Raw genomic sequence first — 17997 nt, forward strand, 5'->3', positions numbered from 1 at the left:
CTTCAAAATTTGTTTAGTTTTTATTGAGAGGGTATATTGACGTGACTTTATAAGAAGAGTATAAAAATATTTTTTATTTAAATATAAATTATTATTTAGTTTTATTATATATTCAAAATTTTCAGAGGCTCATAACATAATATCAGATGAATTTTACAATATCTCAATTAGAAATATTGCTCATGATATGTGGAAGATGCTAGAATCACCCATGAAGAAGAGCCAGAAGAAATTCTCTAATCCAAGAGTTTGAGATGTTTTGCATGAAGCAGGGAGAAATTGTTGTAGATATTCAAAAGCGCTTCACGCATATAGTGAATCATCTCATTGGGTTAGGTAAGTTCTTTGATAATGATGAATTAAATATAAATATTCTTAAATCTTTGGACATGACTTTGCAACCAGGTGACGGCCATCAATGAGTCACAAAATCTCAACACTATGTTAATGGCTACATTGTTTGGTAAGTTGAGTGAACATGAACTAGATCTTGGGAGATTGAACGAGAATGAAGAGAAAGGAAAGAAAAAAGCTCTAGCATTCAAATCTTAAATTGATAAAAACAAACATCTTAATGAAGAAGAAGACTCTGAAGAAGATGAAGAAAATATGGATCTCTTCATTAAGAAATTTAACAAGTTCATGAAATCCTAGGGCAAAAGAAGATTTAAAAATGGAAGAAGAAAAACAAGGAATCATCATCAAACTATCGTTGTTATGGTTGCGGAGAAAAAGGACACATGAAGACAAACTGTCTAAACCCAAATAAGTGTGAAGAAAGAGGCAAAAGAAAGTCTTCAAGTAAAAGAAGACATATATTGCTTGGGAAGAAGATAGTGAATCAATAACAAGTTCAAGCGACTCTCATAAGCAAGACAACATATGTTTGATGGTTGATGCCACCTCTAGAAATCAAGTAAGTTCCTCTAACAATTTTGAACACTCAAATTATAGTGAAATTTTTGAAGAAAATAAATTTGAAAAAAAAATTATATTATGAGAAAGGTAAATATACTAAAAATAAAGAATATATTTCATGTTTAAATAAAAAGAAGCCTCTTGATAAAACAACCAACGCTAAAAGTAGTAATAATTCAAAAATTAAAAAGATGATTAAACATGTTCCTAAAAATAATTATAACTACTATGATTATAATTATGATAATAAAATTAAAAATGTTCTTAAATATAATTATAATTATAAAAATAAAATCAAGTATGTTCTTAATTATAGTAAAAATTATTATTATGATTATAATTATAAAAATAGAAATAAACATAAATACAGAAGAACTCGTAAAGTTTAGATAGAAGAAGAAACTACTTATAGGAACCCAAATATTGTTACTTATCTTTATTGCATGAAAAATGACCATACATCAAATAAATGTAGAATAAAACATTATGGTTTTCCAAATGGAATATATGCATGGATTCCTATTTTAAAGGAGCCAAATAAGTATTTTTGGGTATAAGTATTTTTGAGTACCAATATTATTTTTCTATTTTGCAGATTATTTCAAAATCAAGGAAAAAGCTTTTGGTGTGCACCAAAACTTTGTAATGTATGGTTTGTCAAATTAAGGGGGAGTTTTTCAAAATGAAAAGAAAAATTTGATAATTATTTCTCTTTCTTCCTTAAGATATCAAATTTAGGGGCAATTTAATTTTTTTTAAGTTACTAAAGGGGAGTACTTTTTTTTACATTTTTTTGTTATGATAACTATTAGTTATTTGTTTTGCTTTAGTTATTTTTGGCTTATATTCAGGAAGAAGTTTTATATTAAGGGGGAGAAATTATTTAATCATACATAACTCTTTTTAATAATGATTAAAAAGGGGGAGAAATATGTTTAAAGGCTTAATCTTATTTAACTCTTGTCTACTAATCCATTTTCCTTAATGAGTTATATATTACAAAAAACTTTAAAACCAGTTTTTGATCATCATCGAAAAGGGAGAGATTGTTAGAATAAAGATGAAGTATAGAAGTTCTGATGATGTCCAAAATTAAGTCTTAAGAGTTCTTATTACAAGAAAATCTTCATGAAGATTTGTTGTGTATTAAAGCTTTTATAATTTAGTAGATTTATGTATAAGATGTGATTTATCTTTGATTTTATGTATTGTTTGTCTTAGGTTGTGGTAAAATTCGTTTTGAATTAGAAAACTTTATTTTATACTCAAGATAATGACTTGCCATAATAAATTATTACGAGCAATTATGAAAATTTTTATGCAATTTTTTTCACCGTTGTGCATTCATTAAATAATAATCAATTATCATAAGTGAATAATTGATTATCACATGTTAATTAGTTGACAATGGATTTTTCAAAGGTATTCTTGAATTGAGATCTTTATAGATTGGATTGAGACTCATATTCTAAAACACAACATATGAAATAAGTGTATTTCGAAATTTTTACCTACAATATACAGTAATAAGTGTTCATTGGTTTGTGTAACCCTTGTGTGGTGGTTTTGAGAACTTGACGTGTTGGCATAGAGCGAGAACTTTCACTAGGAATGTGATTGAGTGTTGTTGTTAGTGAGTTAAAAGCCTGTTATCCTTTGTGAAGATTCAAAGGAGGTGTTCATGCTTTATGAAGATTCAAAGGATGTGGTCATCCTTCGTGAAGTATTCAGAGAGGAGGTGTTAATCTCTTGTGGGTTATACGGAAAGTGAGTTTCATCTCTTGGAGTAACAAGAGAGGTGTTGTAATGTTCAACTTGTTTATTTTCTTCGTGATTGTAACAATTTGTTGGTTTGTGCTACTGAAATGTTAATTCTTGGTTGACATTAACAACTAGATGTAGGATCTCTGTGATCTGAACCAGTATAAAAATTACCTATGCAATTTTCTCTCTTCCTTGCTCTTTGAATTTGTTTAAATTATTTTAAGTAATTTTTATATTTACGAAAATATTATTAAAAGAACGATTTGTGATAAGAAACCAATTCATCTCATCTTGGTTTGTTGAATGCATTGACCATTCACTATGACATTTTGCTTTCTTAATAAGTTCTACAGCTAATCCTAAGATCCCTTTGCATGCCAACTTGTTTAAAAGGCTTTTTCCTTGCTTGTCTCTTTGCAATTTTGATTTTGTCAAGGGTAAAAAAAAAATAATATTAACTCTTTTTTACCTACCCCTACCATGTTACCTTGTAATTTAAGTAAGCTCATGTCTTCAAACTTATAATCTTCCCTCTCAACTTAATAGTATTTGGAGAGTTGGGTAAACACTTTGATTCTACCATAAGAAAAAATAAATTAAGTCAATTCATTTTTATTATAATCCAATAAATATATAAAATAAATTTCAAAATTAAAACGAGTTAATCCGTGAATCCACCAGTGGATTGAAATGAGTTACAAATTTTTTTAGTTCACTGCAAGTAAGTTGGATTGAATTGAAATTTTTTTAACTTCCGTATAAGTTAGTTAAGTGACTTTAACATCTTTAAAAACTAGTTGGTGTCAATAAAGAACTTTATATTAACTTTAAAAGAATCAATATTTTTTGTTTGGATACGCGGAATCATACAGGTAATTTTCAAACTCAAGAAATTGATTTATATCAAATTATTCTAATAAAACAATTTGAAGGTAATTTATATTATTACAACCAAAATTATCCTAATATCCTATTATTCATTTTAATTTTTTTTATCATTATTATTCTAATTTCAATAATTTGCATTATTTCTATCACTTTTTTGCATGTAATATTAATTAATTTTAATAATATAAAATAAACTCCCATTGAAAAAAAAAAACGTCGCACGCGTCAAATACTACAAATATATTTTTGAAACTTCCTAATTCCTAAAACAAATAGATCAAAACCATTTCTCTCAAATATTCCTAAAAATTGCTGGTTGGTTGCAGGCTCAGTGAGTTTTGTTTTCCTTATTGACCCCAGAGAATGGTGTAATAACAAGCTTCGAAAAGAAGAGACAGAGAGAAAGAGAGAGATGAGGTTTTCGGGTTACATAGCTCAATGGAGAAGCGCAGCGAAGGAAGCGATGGACCGCACAGGCATCACTGTGAATTTCCTGTGTTGGCTTCACTTCACCAGCAACTACCTCTGTTCCCCGGTTCACGTATTCATTTCAAAGATTCAAGCCTTTCTCCCCTTCTTGGTGCTTTTCGGATACTCTTTTTGATGCAATTGCGTCATTCCCTGCTTGCAGGCGTATGGGGTTAGCATGCTCCCCACTCTCAACGTCACCGGCGACATCCTCCTCGCCGACCACCTCTCCCCGCTGCTCGGCAACGTCGGCCACGGCGACTTGGTTCTCGTTCGGTCCCCTCTCAACCCTAAGATCAGGTTGACGAAGCGCGTCGTGGCCGTGGAAGGGGACACCGTCACTTACTTCGACCCGTTGCACTCTGAAGCTTCTCAAGTTGCAGTGGTGTGTGTGCTTAGTGGTTTGTTCTTCATTTGCTCTAGAATTTTGTAGTAAATGAATATAATTGTTTTTACATTGTCATCCCATTATTGTTAGGAATCTAATTATTGATAGGAATTCAAGTAAAAGATGAAAGATGATAGGAAATGAGAAAAGTCGGTGTCAGGAAAGAATGACTCATTAATATTAAGTCTTAAACTTAGGTAATTTAAAGTCTTTTATATGGACAACTCATACTTCTTTTGTGTTTGATCTCATTCTTCCACACTCAAGAAATTTTCCAACAACAAATCAGAGTTGAAGGTTTATCTTGGTGTCTAACTCTGACATAGACAAGTATGTCCATTGGAGTAAGATCAAACCGCATTTAGGCTCACACTTGAGGGGAAGACTCTTATTATTCAAATATAAGTTGAAAATCTTATATTAAGCAAAAATGAGAAAGTTGAGTCACATATAAGGATAGAAAGATCATGAACATTAAGTTGTAAGGTTTTATATTGAAAGTAGTGTCAAGTCTTTTATATAGACAACTTATATCTTTGAGGTGATCAATATCTAATGTCTATTCCTTAGAAATTTCTCAACAATTGTCAAAGTTAACAAAGAAGAAGGTTCCTCGCAATATGAAAGTGTGATGAGGGTCATTGTATGTCTTGTTCTTGCACACTCACTTGCACATGCAAAGAGACCGGTTCAGAGTGAAATCCAAGTCTAAATGGGTCACCAAAATTGAACTTTACCACTACGTCAGGGATTGTTCTTATGGATTGTGATAGGTCTTGGAAGGTTTACATCAGGAAAAATAAACATGACAGTTATTAAGTAGGGGTTGGGGGAGTTAGGAGGAGTTTCATAGCAGTTAAGGGTAGTTTTCTTTGGCTGTTGACAGTTTTCTTTGTTAGTTATGTTTTGTTTGTCTTTTAAGGAGGTAGGTGTGTATTTTGTTGGTTGTTGAGTGTTTATTTCAGAAACAAGATCTGTCCTGTGTAAGGGAATGTATTCCCTTGACTGTTGTTGATTGCTTTCAGTGTTTTTCCATTCAATAAAATTGTTTCTTCACTGTGAGAATTCATAAACCTGTTGTGATTATTTATTCTGAGATAGTATCTAGGTTTCTTGATATCAAGAAACCTAACAAATTGGTCTGACCTGCCAGATCCATAAACACCGAGAGAGAGTCATGGAGGGTAGAATAAACATGTTGGAGAGGACAATGGAGGAGACGAGAGAGGAATCCAAAGCCAACTTTCAAAGACTCAATGAAATGATGAAAGAATTGATGCAAAGAATGAAAAATTTGGAAAGAGATTCTGAAGAAAGTAGAGGATCTGTGAATGGAGATAGAGTGGGAAAAAGGGATGACACTGACGAAGAATCGGAGGAAGAAAGAAAAGGGAATCAGTAGGGATGGACGAGGAGAGTCGAACTACCCATATTTAAAGGAAGAGATCCTGTGGGATGGATAACAAGTGCAGAAAAATTCTTCGAAGTTCAGGAGGTTACATCTAGAGAGAAAATCAGATTGGGTTTTATAAGTATGGAGGGAGGAGCCAGTCATTGGTTTCGGTTTTGGAAGACAAAAACCAATAACCCCACTTGGGAGGAGTTGACGCAAGCATTTTTCAGGAGATAATGGGGGAAGTACAGCAAAATCTTGTACTTCAAAAGATCATTAGTGACTTGGAGGAAAACCCTGACTCACACCCCAATTTTACAATGGAGCATGGCTGCACTACAAGGGAAGGATGGTTCTTTTAGCCAAATCAGCTTGGATTCAGAAGTTAATTGTAGAGTTTCATGTTGTGTCAGAAAAAATAAACAGGACAGTTAGTAAGTGGTGGTTGGGGGACTTAGGAGGATAGGAATTAGGGGTAGTTTTCTTTGGCCGTTGATAGTTTCCTTTGTTGGTTATATTTTGTTTGTCTTTTAAGGAGGTGGGTGTGTATTTTGTTGGTTGTATTTCAGAAACAGGATCTTTCCTGTGTAAGGGAATGTTTTCCCTTGACTGTTGTTGATTGCTTTCAGTGTTTTTCCATTTAATAAAACTATTTCTTCACTGGGAGAATTCATAAACAAGTTGTGATTATTTATTCTGAGATAGTATCTAGGTTTCTTGGCACCAAAAAACCTAACAGATTGTGATTTGTTGACGTTATAAACTGACTTTATATTGGTAGATAACTGAAGACACTTTTTCTTTTTCACTTTGTTTTCTGTTTCAAAAGGTTTGTGTAAGAAATGCTGAAACTATTGTTTTCTTTTCCCGTTTTCACTTTTTCCTGGGTAAACTTCCGAAAACATCAACCTAAATGCCCCCTTTTTCTGTTATGAATTTAGATGAATATTTGCAGTATAGAGTATATATACATGTAATTCTAATATTGTAGTAGCTTAACTGTATAATCATGCAAGATCATAGTGAGTAGAGGCAGGTGTGAAAGTTGCTTTAGTCATGACTCATGTGAAAGCCATTAGTTGATGCTTTCAATTTGTGATTTATCTTAAGTTTTTTTTTGATGTTGTGTCTATGTTAGACGGGTCTTTTTGACTGCTCATTCAACTGACTCCTATGTTTAGGTGACATTTTCATTAATGAATACGTGAAACTAAGAGAATGGTTAGAGTAATTTGCTACTTCTTCTCTATGTATAGAATGGAATAGTATAGTTGCATTTCATTACCCGGCAGTAATCTGGCTGGTGCCACACAGCAGCTCTGTCCCATGTATAACATTGGCAGAAGAGTCTTAAACAGATCGAATGCATTTCGGTTTTACTCACTTGGTCATTTGAAGAGATGAGTTATTTGCTTGTGATGAATAGTAATGTAACTCAAAAATTCACTTTCCTTTAGGCTGAAAACACGTATACTTTTAAGAAAAAAATTATAAAGTGTTTTTTTTTTTTATAATATACACTCATTTATTTTAAACCATACACCCTAATTTTTATGCCCGTGCCATATTGGTTAGGCTATGATGCCAATCCAAATGCTTTTGTTCGCTGAACTTAAGATGCAATAAGTAGTTATTAATTGTCCATTGTTTGATATTATGTTTTAATTGCTGTTATAATCTGTTTTATCAATCTTTTCTCCACAGGTGCCAAAGGGGCATGTTTGGATTCAAGGGGATAACATTTACGCCTCCCGTGACTCACGCCATTTCGGTCCTGTCCCATATGGTCTCATTGAAGGAAAAGTGTTTTTCCGAGTAAGTGTTGTACCTCATACATTCTACGTTCTTGTATGATTTAAGGATTGGTTCTTTAAGTTTCTCTCTTTTATCTTAAGATTGTTTGAACTATGGTTGAACTGATGTTAATAAATATTCCCTCTAGTCCTTAGCATGAGACGCATACTAAAAGAAATTGTTGGTTCTTTTATCAGGACATTTTATAATTTTTATACAACTTAGATTTATTTTACTTGTTTTTCCCTATTAAATATTATGAGTATTTGTGGGAGTAATAATTAAATATTCCCTCCAGCCTTAATATAAGACATAGTTTAAAAGAAATTGTTGGTTAGGTATTTTATAGATTCTATGAAATATTAAATTTCTTTTCCTTATTTCTCATTATTAATATTATGGATATATGTTTTATTTTTTTTATTAATAAACATTGAGAAAATAGTTTTAAAAGTCATTAATGAGGGTAAACTTTGTAAGTTGCTGAAATAGTTTTATAAATTCAACAAATCAACTGAATTAATTACTTTTATTGATTTATGTGTTTATCTTAGAAATGTCTTATATTAAGAACGGGAAGGAGTATAGTATTATAATTTTATAATACTATAAATAAATAAAAAATATCATTGTATTTTTTTAACATTCGAAATACATATAAAAGTCTGAATAAAATATATCATAATAATAATGTTAAATTAATAAATTACAATAACATCTAAAAATAATAAGTTTACATATAAAAAAAAAATAAAGTGAGAAATTGATATAATAGGAAATTATACAAATTTGTAAATAGTATAAATTGATATACACCTATAACAATAATAGTTCGTAATGTAATTCGTAGAAATTTGTGAACATTACGCATATTGACTTTTTGTTTATTTTTGGTTTTTATATTAAATTTTAAAAATTATTTTTTTAATCACTGGTTTAATGCACTGGTTTTCACTGTGTTTGGCCAGTTCTTACTGGTTCTAAAATTTTTGGGTTTTATACGGTGATTAGATTGTTTAGGGGCCAATCCAATCCGGTTTTCAAAATCATGGTTCGAATTATAAAGATAAGGCAGCAACTGCTATTTTGTTGATGATCTTAGATATCATAACCTTTACAGATTTGTAGGAAATTAGGATGTTTGATTCCTAATTATTAGGTGTATTTTTATTATAATTAGTCTTGATCATTATGATCCCGTTATCTGAACAAAAATTCTTGAGTTCACTGTTCATATTCTCCACCATTATCAGACTTCAAACATTTAACCTTTAAACCTGTTTGAGTCTCAACCTCCTTTTTCCACTTGTTAAACACAGAAAAGACATCAAATTTATTTTTAAGAAAGTAGACCCATACTTTTCTTGTAGAATCATCAATGAAGGTTACATAATATTGGGAACCGCCAAGGGATTTCACTGGAGCTGGCTCCCAAACATCTGTATGCACCAATTCTAGTCTTTTGACTTTAGACGTCTTGGTTTGGAAAAGCTAACTTTTTTCTGCTTTCCAAAGATACAATGTTCACAAGGTCCAGTGTCAACATGCTTCAAGTTAGGTATTTTACCTTTTGAGATCATAAGCTTCATTCTTTTTTCACTCACATGCCCAAGCCTCTGATGCCACAAAGAGAGACGGTTGTCAACTTCTGCAACTAATATCATATCCTCATTTGCAATCATGTAAAGTGATCCTTGCTTCTTTCCATGAGCAACAAGATTGTCTTTCATTACCTTTCAATGTCCATCTCCAAAAGTTGTGTAATGTCCCCATCATCCAACTGGCCTATAGATATTAAATTTCTTTTTAAGGTTGGAATATGTCTGACATTATTCAAAGTCCACGTGCTTCCATTAGAGGATCTGATGTTAATATCATCTCTTCCCACAATATGAAGATATTTTCCATCTGCAAGGTAAACCTTCCCAAACTTTCCAGAAACATAGTTAGATAATAGTTCTAAAGAAGGTGTAGTATGAAATGATGCACTTGAGTCCATAATCCATGAGTCAATGCAACTATGTAAACTACATAATTAGGCATCTGTAATTTCATCTGTTGTTGCATTTGCTAATTGATCATCATCTTGCTTCTTTTTGTTGTTCTTACTTGAATCCCAACATTGATTTGTAAAGTGACCCTTTTTTCTAACAATTCTAACAAGTAATATCATTCCATACTTTTGTTTGTGGTCTCCTTCTAGACTTTGATCTGCCTCGGCCTTGATTATGACCTTTTTGGCTATTTCTTCCTCTATTTGCAACACTCAATGTTGAACTAGAATTAAATTTGGAAGATTCCACTAAAATTCTCCTGCGAACATCTTCGCTTAAGATCAAGTCATGGATTTAGCAAACTTCAACTTGCTATTGCTTAATAGTTGCACCCCAACTTGATAATAAGATTAATGCTTTCAGCGTGATTCAACATAATAAACAACACAAGAATTTAACGTGATTCAGCATACAAATGCCCACGTCCACGACTATACTATGAAATATATCTATTTTGATGTATCTTTCAAGCTTTACAGAGTGTTGCTTATATAGCTAAATAGAGAACATCTCAGTATTAAGAGATGTGAGACAAATTAAGCTCTACTAACAATTACAACTAATTTTGTCAACTCTAGCATTCAGCTGGCTAACGTATTCACTAAGTCTCTTAAAGGCCCTCAGATTGAGTATTGTAACAAGCTTGGGGCATATGACATGTATACTCCAGCCTGAGGGGGAGTGTTAGAATGTAATAAACTTGTATGAAATTATAGGAAATTAACCGTTACATAATCTAGGAAATTAGGATGATTGATTCCTAATTATTAAGTGTTTTATTATAATTGATTCTATAAAATAGTATAAATACATACTGTGTGGTTTGCATTAGACATACAATACATTGAGAACATATACAATTCTATAATAAGCTTGAATAATTTGATCTATCATTGTAGACTGTAGGCAGAACCATTGTTGAAACTGTAATGTATAAGGCAACTCCTGATATTTGTTGCTAATTGTAAATATGATAACCTTGAATATTTTGATCTATCATTGTAGTCTGAACCATAGTGGAAACACTAATGTATAAGGCAACTACTTTTATTTGTTGCTATGTGTTAGATATCATAACCTCGTATAATTTGACCTATTATTGTAGTGAAAAGTGAAAACATCATTTGCTGTGCGGAAGCTAGGTCATTTTGATTAATTAGTGAACCATTTTATGTTATACTACAAATATTTTACATGATTGAAAAAATGTGCATGTTAATAGTTGTTGGCCAGTACAAATTTGTTCTATTTACTGATTTTAAATCATCCATTTAAGATATTTCAAATACTGTATGTTACTAGGTATGGCCACCAAGTAGCTTTGGATTACTCGATCAATGAAGAAATTTTAAAGAAGGTACTGTACTTTTAGTTGTGTGTGAGATGTATGTTTGCATCTTTTGTTTAAAGTATTTATTGAACATTATGTCCCTAACTACAGAGAGTGAAATCTTTCATATGAATATATTACGCACCTTTTAAGGAATTGGCAAAACAAGATAGAGAGTGCCTTCTAAAGAATTGACAAAACAAGATAGATAAAATACAAAAAGAAGACCCCTTTTCTGTATTGTTCAAAACACAAGCATCCGCTTACAAAAGAAATTTCCTTTCACATGGGGCATTGCTTGTCTCAACAACAACTAAAATCCTTCTTATCTCAGCACTCCTCAACCTTGGAGACAAATTATGAACAAAACATACACAATCAAACATGTGGAGGAAACATGGAAGATAGAATCATTTAAAAAAATTGTAATAAGGAACACTATTACTAATAGAAGAAGACATTTTGTTAAAAAGAAAACAAGCAGCTACGATAGCATCACCCTAATGATGGGCCAATATATTGACACTAAGAAGGTACCGGTAGTTTCAACCAAGTGTCTACTTTTTCTCTCTACAATACCATCTTTTTGAAGTGTGTGGACAAGTAGACTTTGTATGAGGCAGGTATGGAAAGGAAAGGAAAGAAGGACGAAGAGAGTGGAATATAGGATTGTTTAAATTGGAGGAAAGTGAGTTAAAATGAATGAGAAAGTTCGTAGTTAATGTAACTAACTAATGTTCCTGAAAATAAAAAATTAATTATATAAATAATTGGTAATATACCCTTGGGTGTATTTATCAAGCATGAGTGTAAGTTATATTTGAATAATGGATAATTATGAAGGAATTCCTATATGTAATGGAAAAAATATTTAGACATTTCTTTAAATTTTTTAATTACTTATATATGTATAATGATTTCGAAATGATGTTGAAATTTTGTTCCCTATTTGAATATAAAAACATAAAAGTGTATTAAAAAAGTTTAATATTTGAAGTTTAATGACATGCCAATTAATTTAATATTCCAACAATCATATTTAACTAACCGTGAAAATAAATAATATTATTCATTACAATCATGGATTAATAAAATACATAAAATTATAAAAAATAATAACACAAATAAAATACGTGAGTTTCCTATATTGTTGACAAGTTATTGAATCCAGATTTCAATTCCATCAATCCTTAATGGACATGTTGGAGACCATTACAAAGGTTCCCGGATATGGTATTCAAAGCTAGTTGTAGTTCATCCACACCTTGTTGCAGTCCTTTAATACCATCCTATATTTGGTTTAACATAGGAAGATAGGGTTGATGTCCTTAAACCTCGAAATCTTTATCTGGATTTTCGTAGTCTTCTTTGTCAGGGTCATGTTACTCATGGTAACCTATGCAATATTGCCAATCAGTGTTTATGTTGATTACATTTAATTTTTTCATAGATTTCACGTTAAGGAAATTTGACCACCCTAATTTAGTCTTGCAATTTTTATGTCAAAGTAAATTCCACATGAGAATACGAGTTATAAGAAGAGATTAAAGCAAGAATATGCTATTAGTTTTTCATTTTCTCATATATTCAATGATATGATATGACCAATTAATGGTTGTTATATTATGTTTCATTTCTCACGTCATGAAGATATTTTCTTGTAGGAGTTGTGCATAGTCAACATCGAAAAGACATTCGCTAAGCTCCGACATTAACATTTCAACCAAAGTAGCATTCCTATTGTAGTTAAGGTATTTAGAGCTGTTGGTTAGATCAATTTTTTCTCCACCATATTTGAAGTTTGCAACATTTATCCAATCATTTGGTGTGATCTAATCTTCTTCAACACCTCAATGATTAGATTGTCTATGTCGAGGAGTTTGATATTTGAGTAGAACGGTTTTACAAGATCCTCATAATAATAGCCTTTTCATGACAATAATCTTTCTAAGGATTGAGAGGTCAATTACTAAGAAAATGTAAATCCAGTCGTAACAAAGAAGGTGAAATTCATTATCTTCGAATAGACAATGGCTCCTGTGTCATAATTATCGTAATGTTTTCTTGATAAGTTTTAAACTCATGTTTGTACACGAGTTGGTATTTTTTTTTGTCTTGTAAATTTTTTTATAAGTTAAAGAAAGAAATAATAAATAATTTTATATTTTTTAATTAATTTTTGAATAAAATCAATTAGACAAATTATTTATAGGTTTAAAAAGTAAATGTTTATAAAAATAGAAATAATAGATTTTGTAAAAATACAGATAATAAAGAATGTGTAAAAATATAATATATTTTCTAAAAATATATAGGATATGTAGAGTAAATTTACTATATGTAGATTCAAATGTCATAGAAGATACAAATTATTGCAAAAGTAAAATTATGAAGTCATATAATATTGAATAAGAAAGTGTTTGTAGAATACAATGCGAAAAATGTTCAAAATAAATGTTAAGGAATTGAAGAAAATAAATAAATTATTAATTATGCATTTTAATTTAAATTTATTTCTTTCAATATTAATAAATTAAGAATTAAGAATTATGCATACAATATACAAATGAGTACTGGTTTACAAAATGTCGGAATAATTAATTCGATCAAAAAAAATTGACAAGGAATGCGTAATAGAAACATTCGTTAAGGTAATTTAATTATTTTTTCAACTTTACAATGGTTATTTTTAATTTTTATTTTATTAAAAATGCTTTTACTCTTTAAAATATCATTTTAATTTTAAGCATTAAACATCAAGAAGTTATATAATTCTAGTCCACAATGCCACTATTTTATGTCATCTATAAACATAAGGAAGTGTTTTTATAAAATTAAAGAAAATCAAATTTTGAAAAACAAAACACACGTTTAAAAGTTGTATTTTGCGCCGGTTAGCTTAGATCTTTGCCATCCTGCGAATAAATGAAACAAGAAACCCTACATTAGAGGGTAAAAGTGACATTTCCCGCACGACTCATTTTTCGTATATAAATAGTGACTAACTGGCAATTAGGGATTCAAGTGCCTTTGAGAGAACCGAGCGCAGCAGCAATGCAATGGCGTCCGAGTTCCGTTGCGGGCGCATAGAAAACCCTAATTTTTCTCATTTCTCTCTGCGATTTGATTCCAGGTATTGCAGAAAGTACGTGGGAAGGATTTGCACATAGCCTTTGCTTCATTATCGTTTTCTCATTAGTTGCTTTTATTATTTTGTTAACGATTTTTGAATATTTGTTTAAGGCCGTTCCAATGGGTTCTCAGCAAAATGCTGTTTGAGTTCTCAATTTCACCCGGCCAAAATCTGATCCCTTTTTGGGGGGCAGCCTCAAGGATTTTACGTGTTTACCCTCATGTTTAAATTCAGGGAAACTGCCCTAAATTTCATCTATCACTGTGCTTTTCTTTTTTTCCCAAAACAATAGATTCTGGGGTGAAATGTTCTTTTACTACGTCAAAACAAGTGATTTTATCATGATTTTTCTTGCTGTGGAAATTTTTGTGATGTGATGTGATGATTACTTGTGACATTTGCCAGTAATTGTAGTTGCTTGGGCGAAATTTTAAAGTAAGGTTTCGGGTTACTTAGGATTTGATCGTTGAGTTTAATTTCACTGTGATTGTTGCCACATATGCCTGTAACTTTCTTCATTGTTTTCAACAATATTGTGACTGCCGCTGCATTTTACAATATTATTATAATAGGAATAATATTATCATCTCTAATATTATATAAGAAAAATATATTTTCACATAAATTTTTTACATTCTTTCTACATTCAGTTAATATTACTCTTTCTTATTTTTTATTTTAGTTTTTTCAAAAAATTTATAAAAATTCATTTTATTCTTATTAATTATGTCAAATGAAAATAAATTTTGTATCATCTTAACATTACTCCTTATATAAAGGTTATATGTATCATTTTTATATATTTTAATACTATTTTTATATAGTTACATGTTAAGTTATGTTAGTTTTTTATTTTATACTTAATTATTTGTTAAAGTAATAAATTTAAATAATTAAATTATATATTTAATGGTGATAAAATTAAGTTATTAATGTGTTTTTCCTAATTAATTATAATAAGGGTTTTGTACTTTTTCATTTTGTTAGTTGGAAAGAAAACAAATATTTAAATTTATTATAATAGAGTTAAATATGTTTTTATTTTGAGAAAGAATTAATTTTAATTTTTATAAAAGTTAAGAGGCCAGACGTCCAAATTCTATGCAGCCATGTGTTTAAATTTGAAGAGTTGTTTCTTTTTACTCTTTGAGTTAAGTTTTGCTTAATTTTTATTTTGAATTTCTCTTCCTTCCATTTATATTATTTATAGATAGAGGCAAATAAAAGAGCGGTTTGGCGTTGATATTTTGATGTCCTTCGTATGTAAAACTAAAACAAATGCACACAAACATTTTGGTTTATCTATATTGTTTTCATTATCTTCAACATGTTTTATTAATTGCCATAGTTACACGCTTACGAAATTGAATTTCATACTGATTTAAATTTGAGTAAAAACAAAAAATATGGGTCATTGCGAACTTTGATGCATCTTAACTTTAACTATGTCTTGAACTAAATATCTTAACAACTTTTAATAATAACAAAGTATTAATAAATTATTACATACGTAGACTATAAAGTTGTTCTCATTTGCATTAAAATATAAATAAAGTGTTATGGAAGTTTTATATTAATTAATAATAAAACTTTGTAACGGAAATTATAAATCGATTTTACGTGATTGAGTTACAATTAAAAATTCATTTCTTAAAACTTATTTTAATAAGATTTTTATGTGATTCTTATTTATTTTAACAAAATTTTTATGTGGTTGTTATTTATAAAAGCTTTTAAACAAAATGTGACATATTTAAGTTAATTGAGAAGCTAGTTAAATTAGGCAAATGTTTAAATAGACAAAATTATTATTGTCTAACCTTTTGTTTAAATGTTTGTTTAAAAAAAATTTAACTTGGATATTTTCTCATCAATTAAATTTTTAGATTTAATTTCATAAGTATTGTCTTCCTTTAGAGTTCTTTTAGCTTTAGTTCCATTTCATTTGAGCTAAATTTGTTTTAATGTAAATTTGATGTGAAGATATAGTTCAAATGATGTTGAGATCTCCTTGTATTCACAATTTTAGAGATATGCTTAACGTATTCTTAAGATTCTTAAAAGTTTATCCCATGTAATCTTTTTTACCTCACAAGACTTTTGTTTTAAGATTTTAGACCCTTGGTATATTGTCCAACAACTTTATGTTAATTTGAATTTTTAAAAAAGTATTTTTGAGTGCTTCAAGCCCGTTTAGAAGAATCTACATTTTTAAAAATATATCATTCACAACCTCATCATCTACCACGGTGGAAGACTTGGACTAGCACATTTAGAAGAATCTACATTCTTAAAAACATATCCACAACCTCATCATCCACCATGGTGAAAAACTCGGACTGACGCATGATTGTGAAAACTTTTTGGGTTATATGATGATAACTATTTTGTGCAAATATTTGTAATTTTTATCATACATTTAAAACACTTTTTGCATCCTTTATTTTCATATTTTAGCCTATTTCCTGTCAGTAATAATAAATTGGGTTTTGTTAAGTGGTGGATTTTAAGTCTAACTTAACTCATAAAACTGACTTGTAAGATGAGATTTACATCTATTTATAAAGTTTGAATTAGCTTTATCTCTAATTTATGTGAGACTTTCAAAACACCTCTCTCTTGTCAAAGTATATATATCTCGAGCGTGAGACTAAACATTAATGGGTGGTCCGATAGTAACTCGATAGCAAGTGAAAAAATATGTCCAACAAACATAAATCTCGCTAGGATAGACTCTAACAATGACTAAGAAATAATAACAAACTAACTAAAGATTAAAAATAAAAATAAGACAAAGATAATATATCTAACACTTCCCCTCAAGTTAGTGCATACAAATTGTATGTACCAAGTTTGTTACTAATATAATCCATAAAAACTTAGTAAAAATATATGTTTCTGCATTCGAGTGACATCAAATTGTTAATGATTTGCAAAGACAACATAGAAGATGAAATGACAACCTAGAAGACTCTCCCTAAGCAACAAATATATAAGGTTGCTCCATGTAAATCTCTTCTTGCAAACCACCATTAAAGAATGCATAGTTAACATCTAGTGGATAAAGAGGTCATTGTTGAAGAGCCACCATAGCTATAAATAAACTAACAAAAGTCATCTTTGCCATAGGCGAAAAAACATATATAGACGGGTCAAACGCAATGGTGATAGAAGGGAAGTCAAAAGAGACAGCAATGAAACATGGATGAATAAGAGAGCGAAACCTTAAAAATCTAAGATTCTCCAATCAAGGCATCTGAAAAAGAAAAAAGAGCAACCTCAAATCTTTGAATAGTCGCTTGAGAGAAGACGATGTTGTTAAGACAAAATCGTCCATGCGCCTAAACGCTCTTATATTTTTAAGTTTAATCAAATAACATTAAACGGAATAATAATATGGAAATAACATAGGAATAAAACATAAGACTTAGAACCAAAATTCCCAACACAAAAAACCTTACGAAAACACTTATGTTTTTAGGAACCATAAAAACAACTAAGTCAAAAGCACTCAGACACAATGCCAAACGTCGTTTAAATCAAAAACATCTAAGAGAGTTGAAGCTAAACATGTAAAGCCTATCATACCCAAAGGGTATTCAGTTTAACTCTCAAGAAAACGAAACAATATCAAGACAATGTCGTAAAAAAAAAAAACATTCTAAAAGACTAAAACTTGAAACACAAAGAAAAACATAGCATGCTAACATTATTGCTATGAAAAGACATAATAACAAAAAACGTTTACATCAATCTAAACCATACCATGAGCTAAACTATTACTTCATCCAAATGATAATTCTGCTGAGTGTTAGAGTTTTAAAAGTATTTCTCTTGCTTTATCTCTCTACATCGTATTTTATCCAT

General features: G+C 30.2%; 1 protein-coding gene across 3 annotated transcripts; it reads left to right on the forward strand.

Annotated features, from left to right (window-relative positions):
* The first annotated feature begins 331 nt into the window (after positions 1–331).
* On the forward strand, positions 332–12939 carry LOC124844761 (Peptidase S24/S26A/S26B/S26C family protein). Of its 3 annotated transcripts, XM_088109240.1 has the most exons (6): positions 332–916; positions 3897–4111; positions 4202–4423; positions 7524–7634; positions 10970–11024; positions 12662–12939. In XM_088109240.1, the coding sequence occupies exons 2-5, from the start codon at positions 3983–3985 to the stop codon at positions 11006–11008; spliced, it is 501 nt and encodes a 166-aa protein (XP_087965366.1). In that variant the 5' UTR covers positions 332–916; positions 3897–3982; the 3' UTR covers positions 11009–11024; positions 12662–12939. The 3 variants fall into 3 exon arrangements, 2 of the variants coding, with proteins under 2 accessions (XP_087965366.1, XP_047177725.1); XM_047321769.2 differs by lacking the exon at positions 332–916 and having other exon boundaries at positions 3839–4111; XR_007029389.2 differs by lacking the exons at positions 332–916; positions 12662–12939 and having other exon boundaries at positions 4202–4439; positions 10970–11030.
* Positions 12940–17997: the final 5058 nt, after the last annotated feature.

This window comes from Vigna umbellata, chromosome 3, assembly GCF_029865625.1.
Source record: "Vigna umbellata cultivar VRB3 chromosome 3, Vumbellata_1.0, whole genome shotgun sequence".
NCBI lineage: Eukaryota > Viridiplantae > Streptophyta > Magnoliopsida > Fabales > Fabaceae > Vigna > Vigna umbellata.

Excerpts from the sequence above, each read along its gene's own strand:
- LOC124844761 (XM_088109240.1), top strand. The coding sequence starts at position 3,983 with ATGAGGTTTTCGGGTTACATAGCTCAATGGAGAAGCGCAGCGAAGGAA. Across the intron at positions 4,112-4,201 it reads ACCTCTGTTCCCCGGTTCAC|GCGTATGGGGTTAGCATGCT; the intron begins GTATTCATTTCA and ends CCCTGCTTGCAG. Across the intron at positions 4,424-7,523 it reads AAGCTTCTCAAGTTGCAGTG|GTGCCAAAGGGGCATGTTTG; the intron begins GTGTGTGTGCTT and ends TTTTCTCCACAG.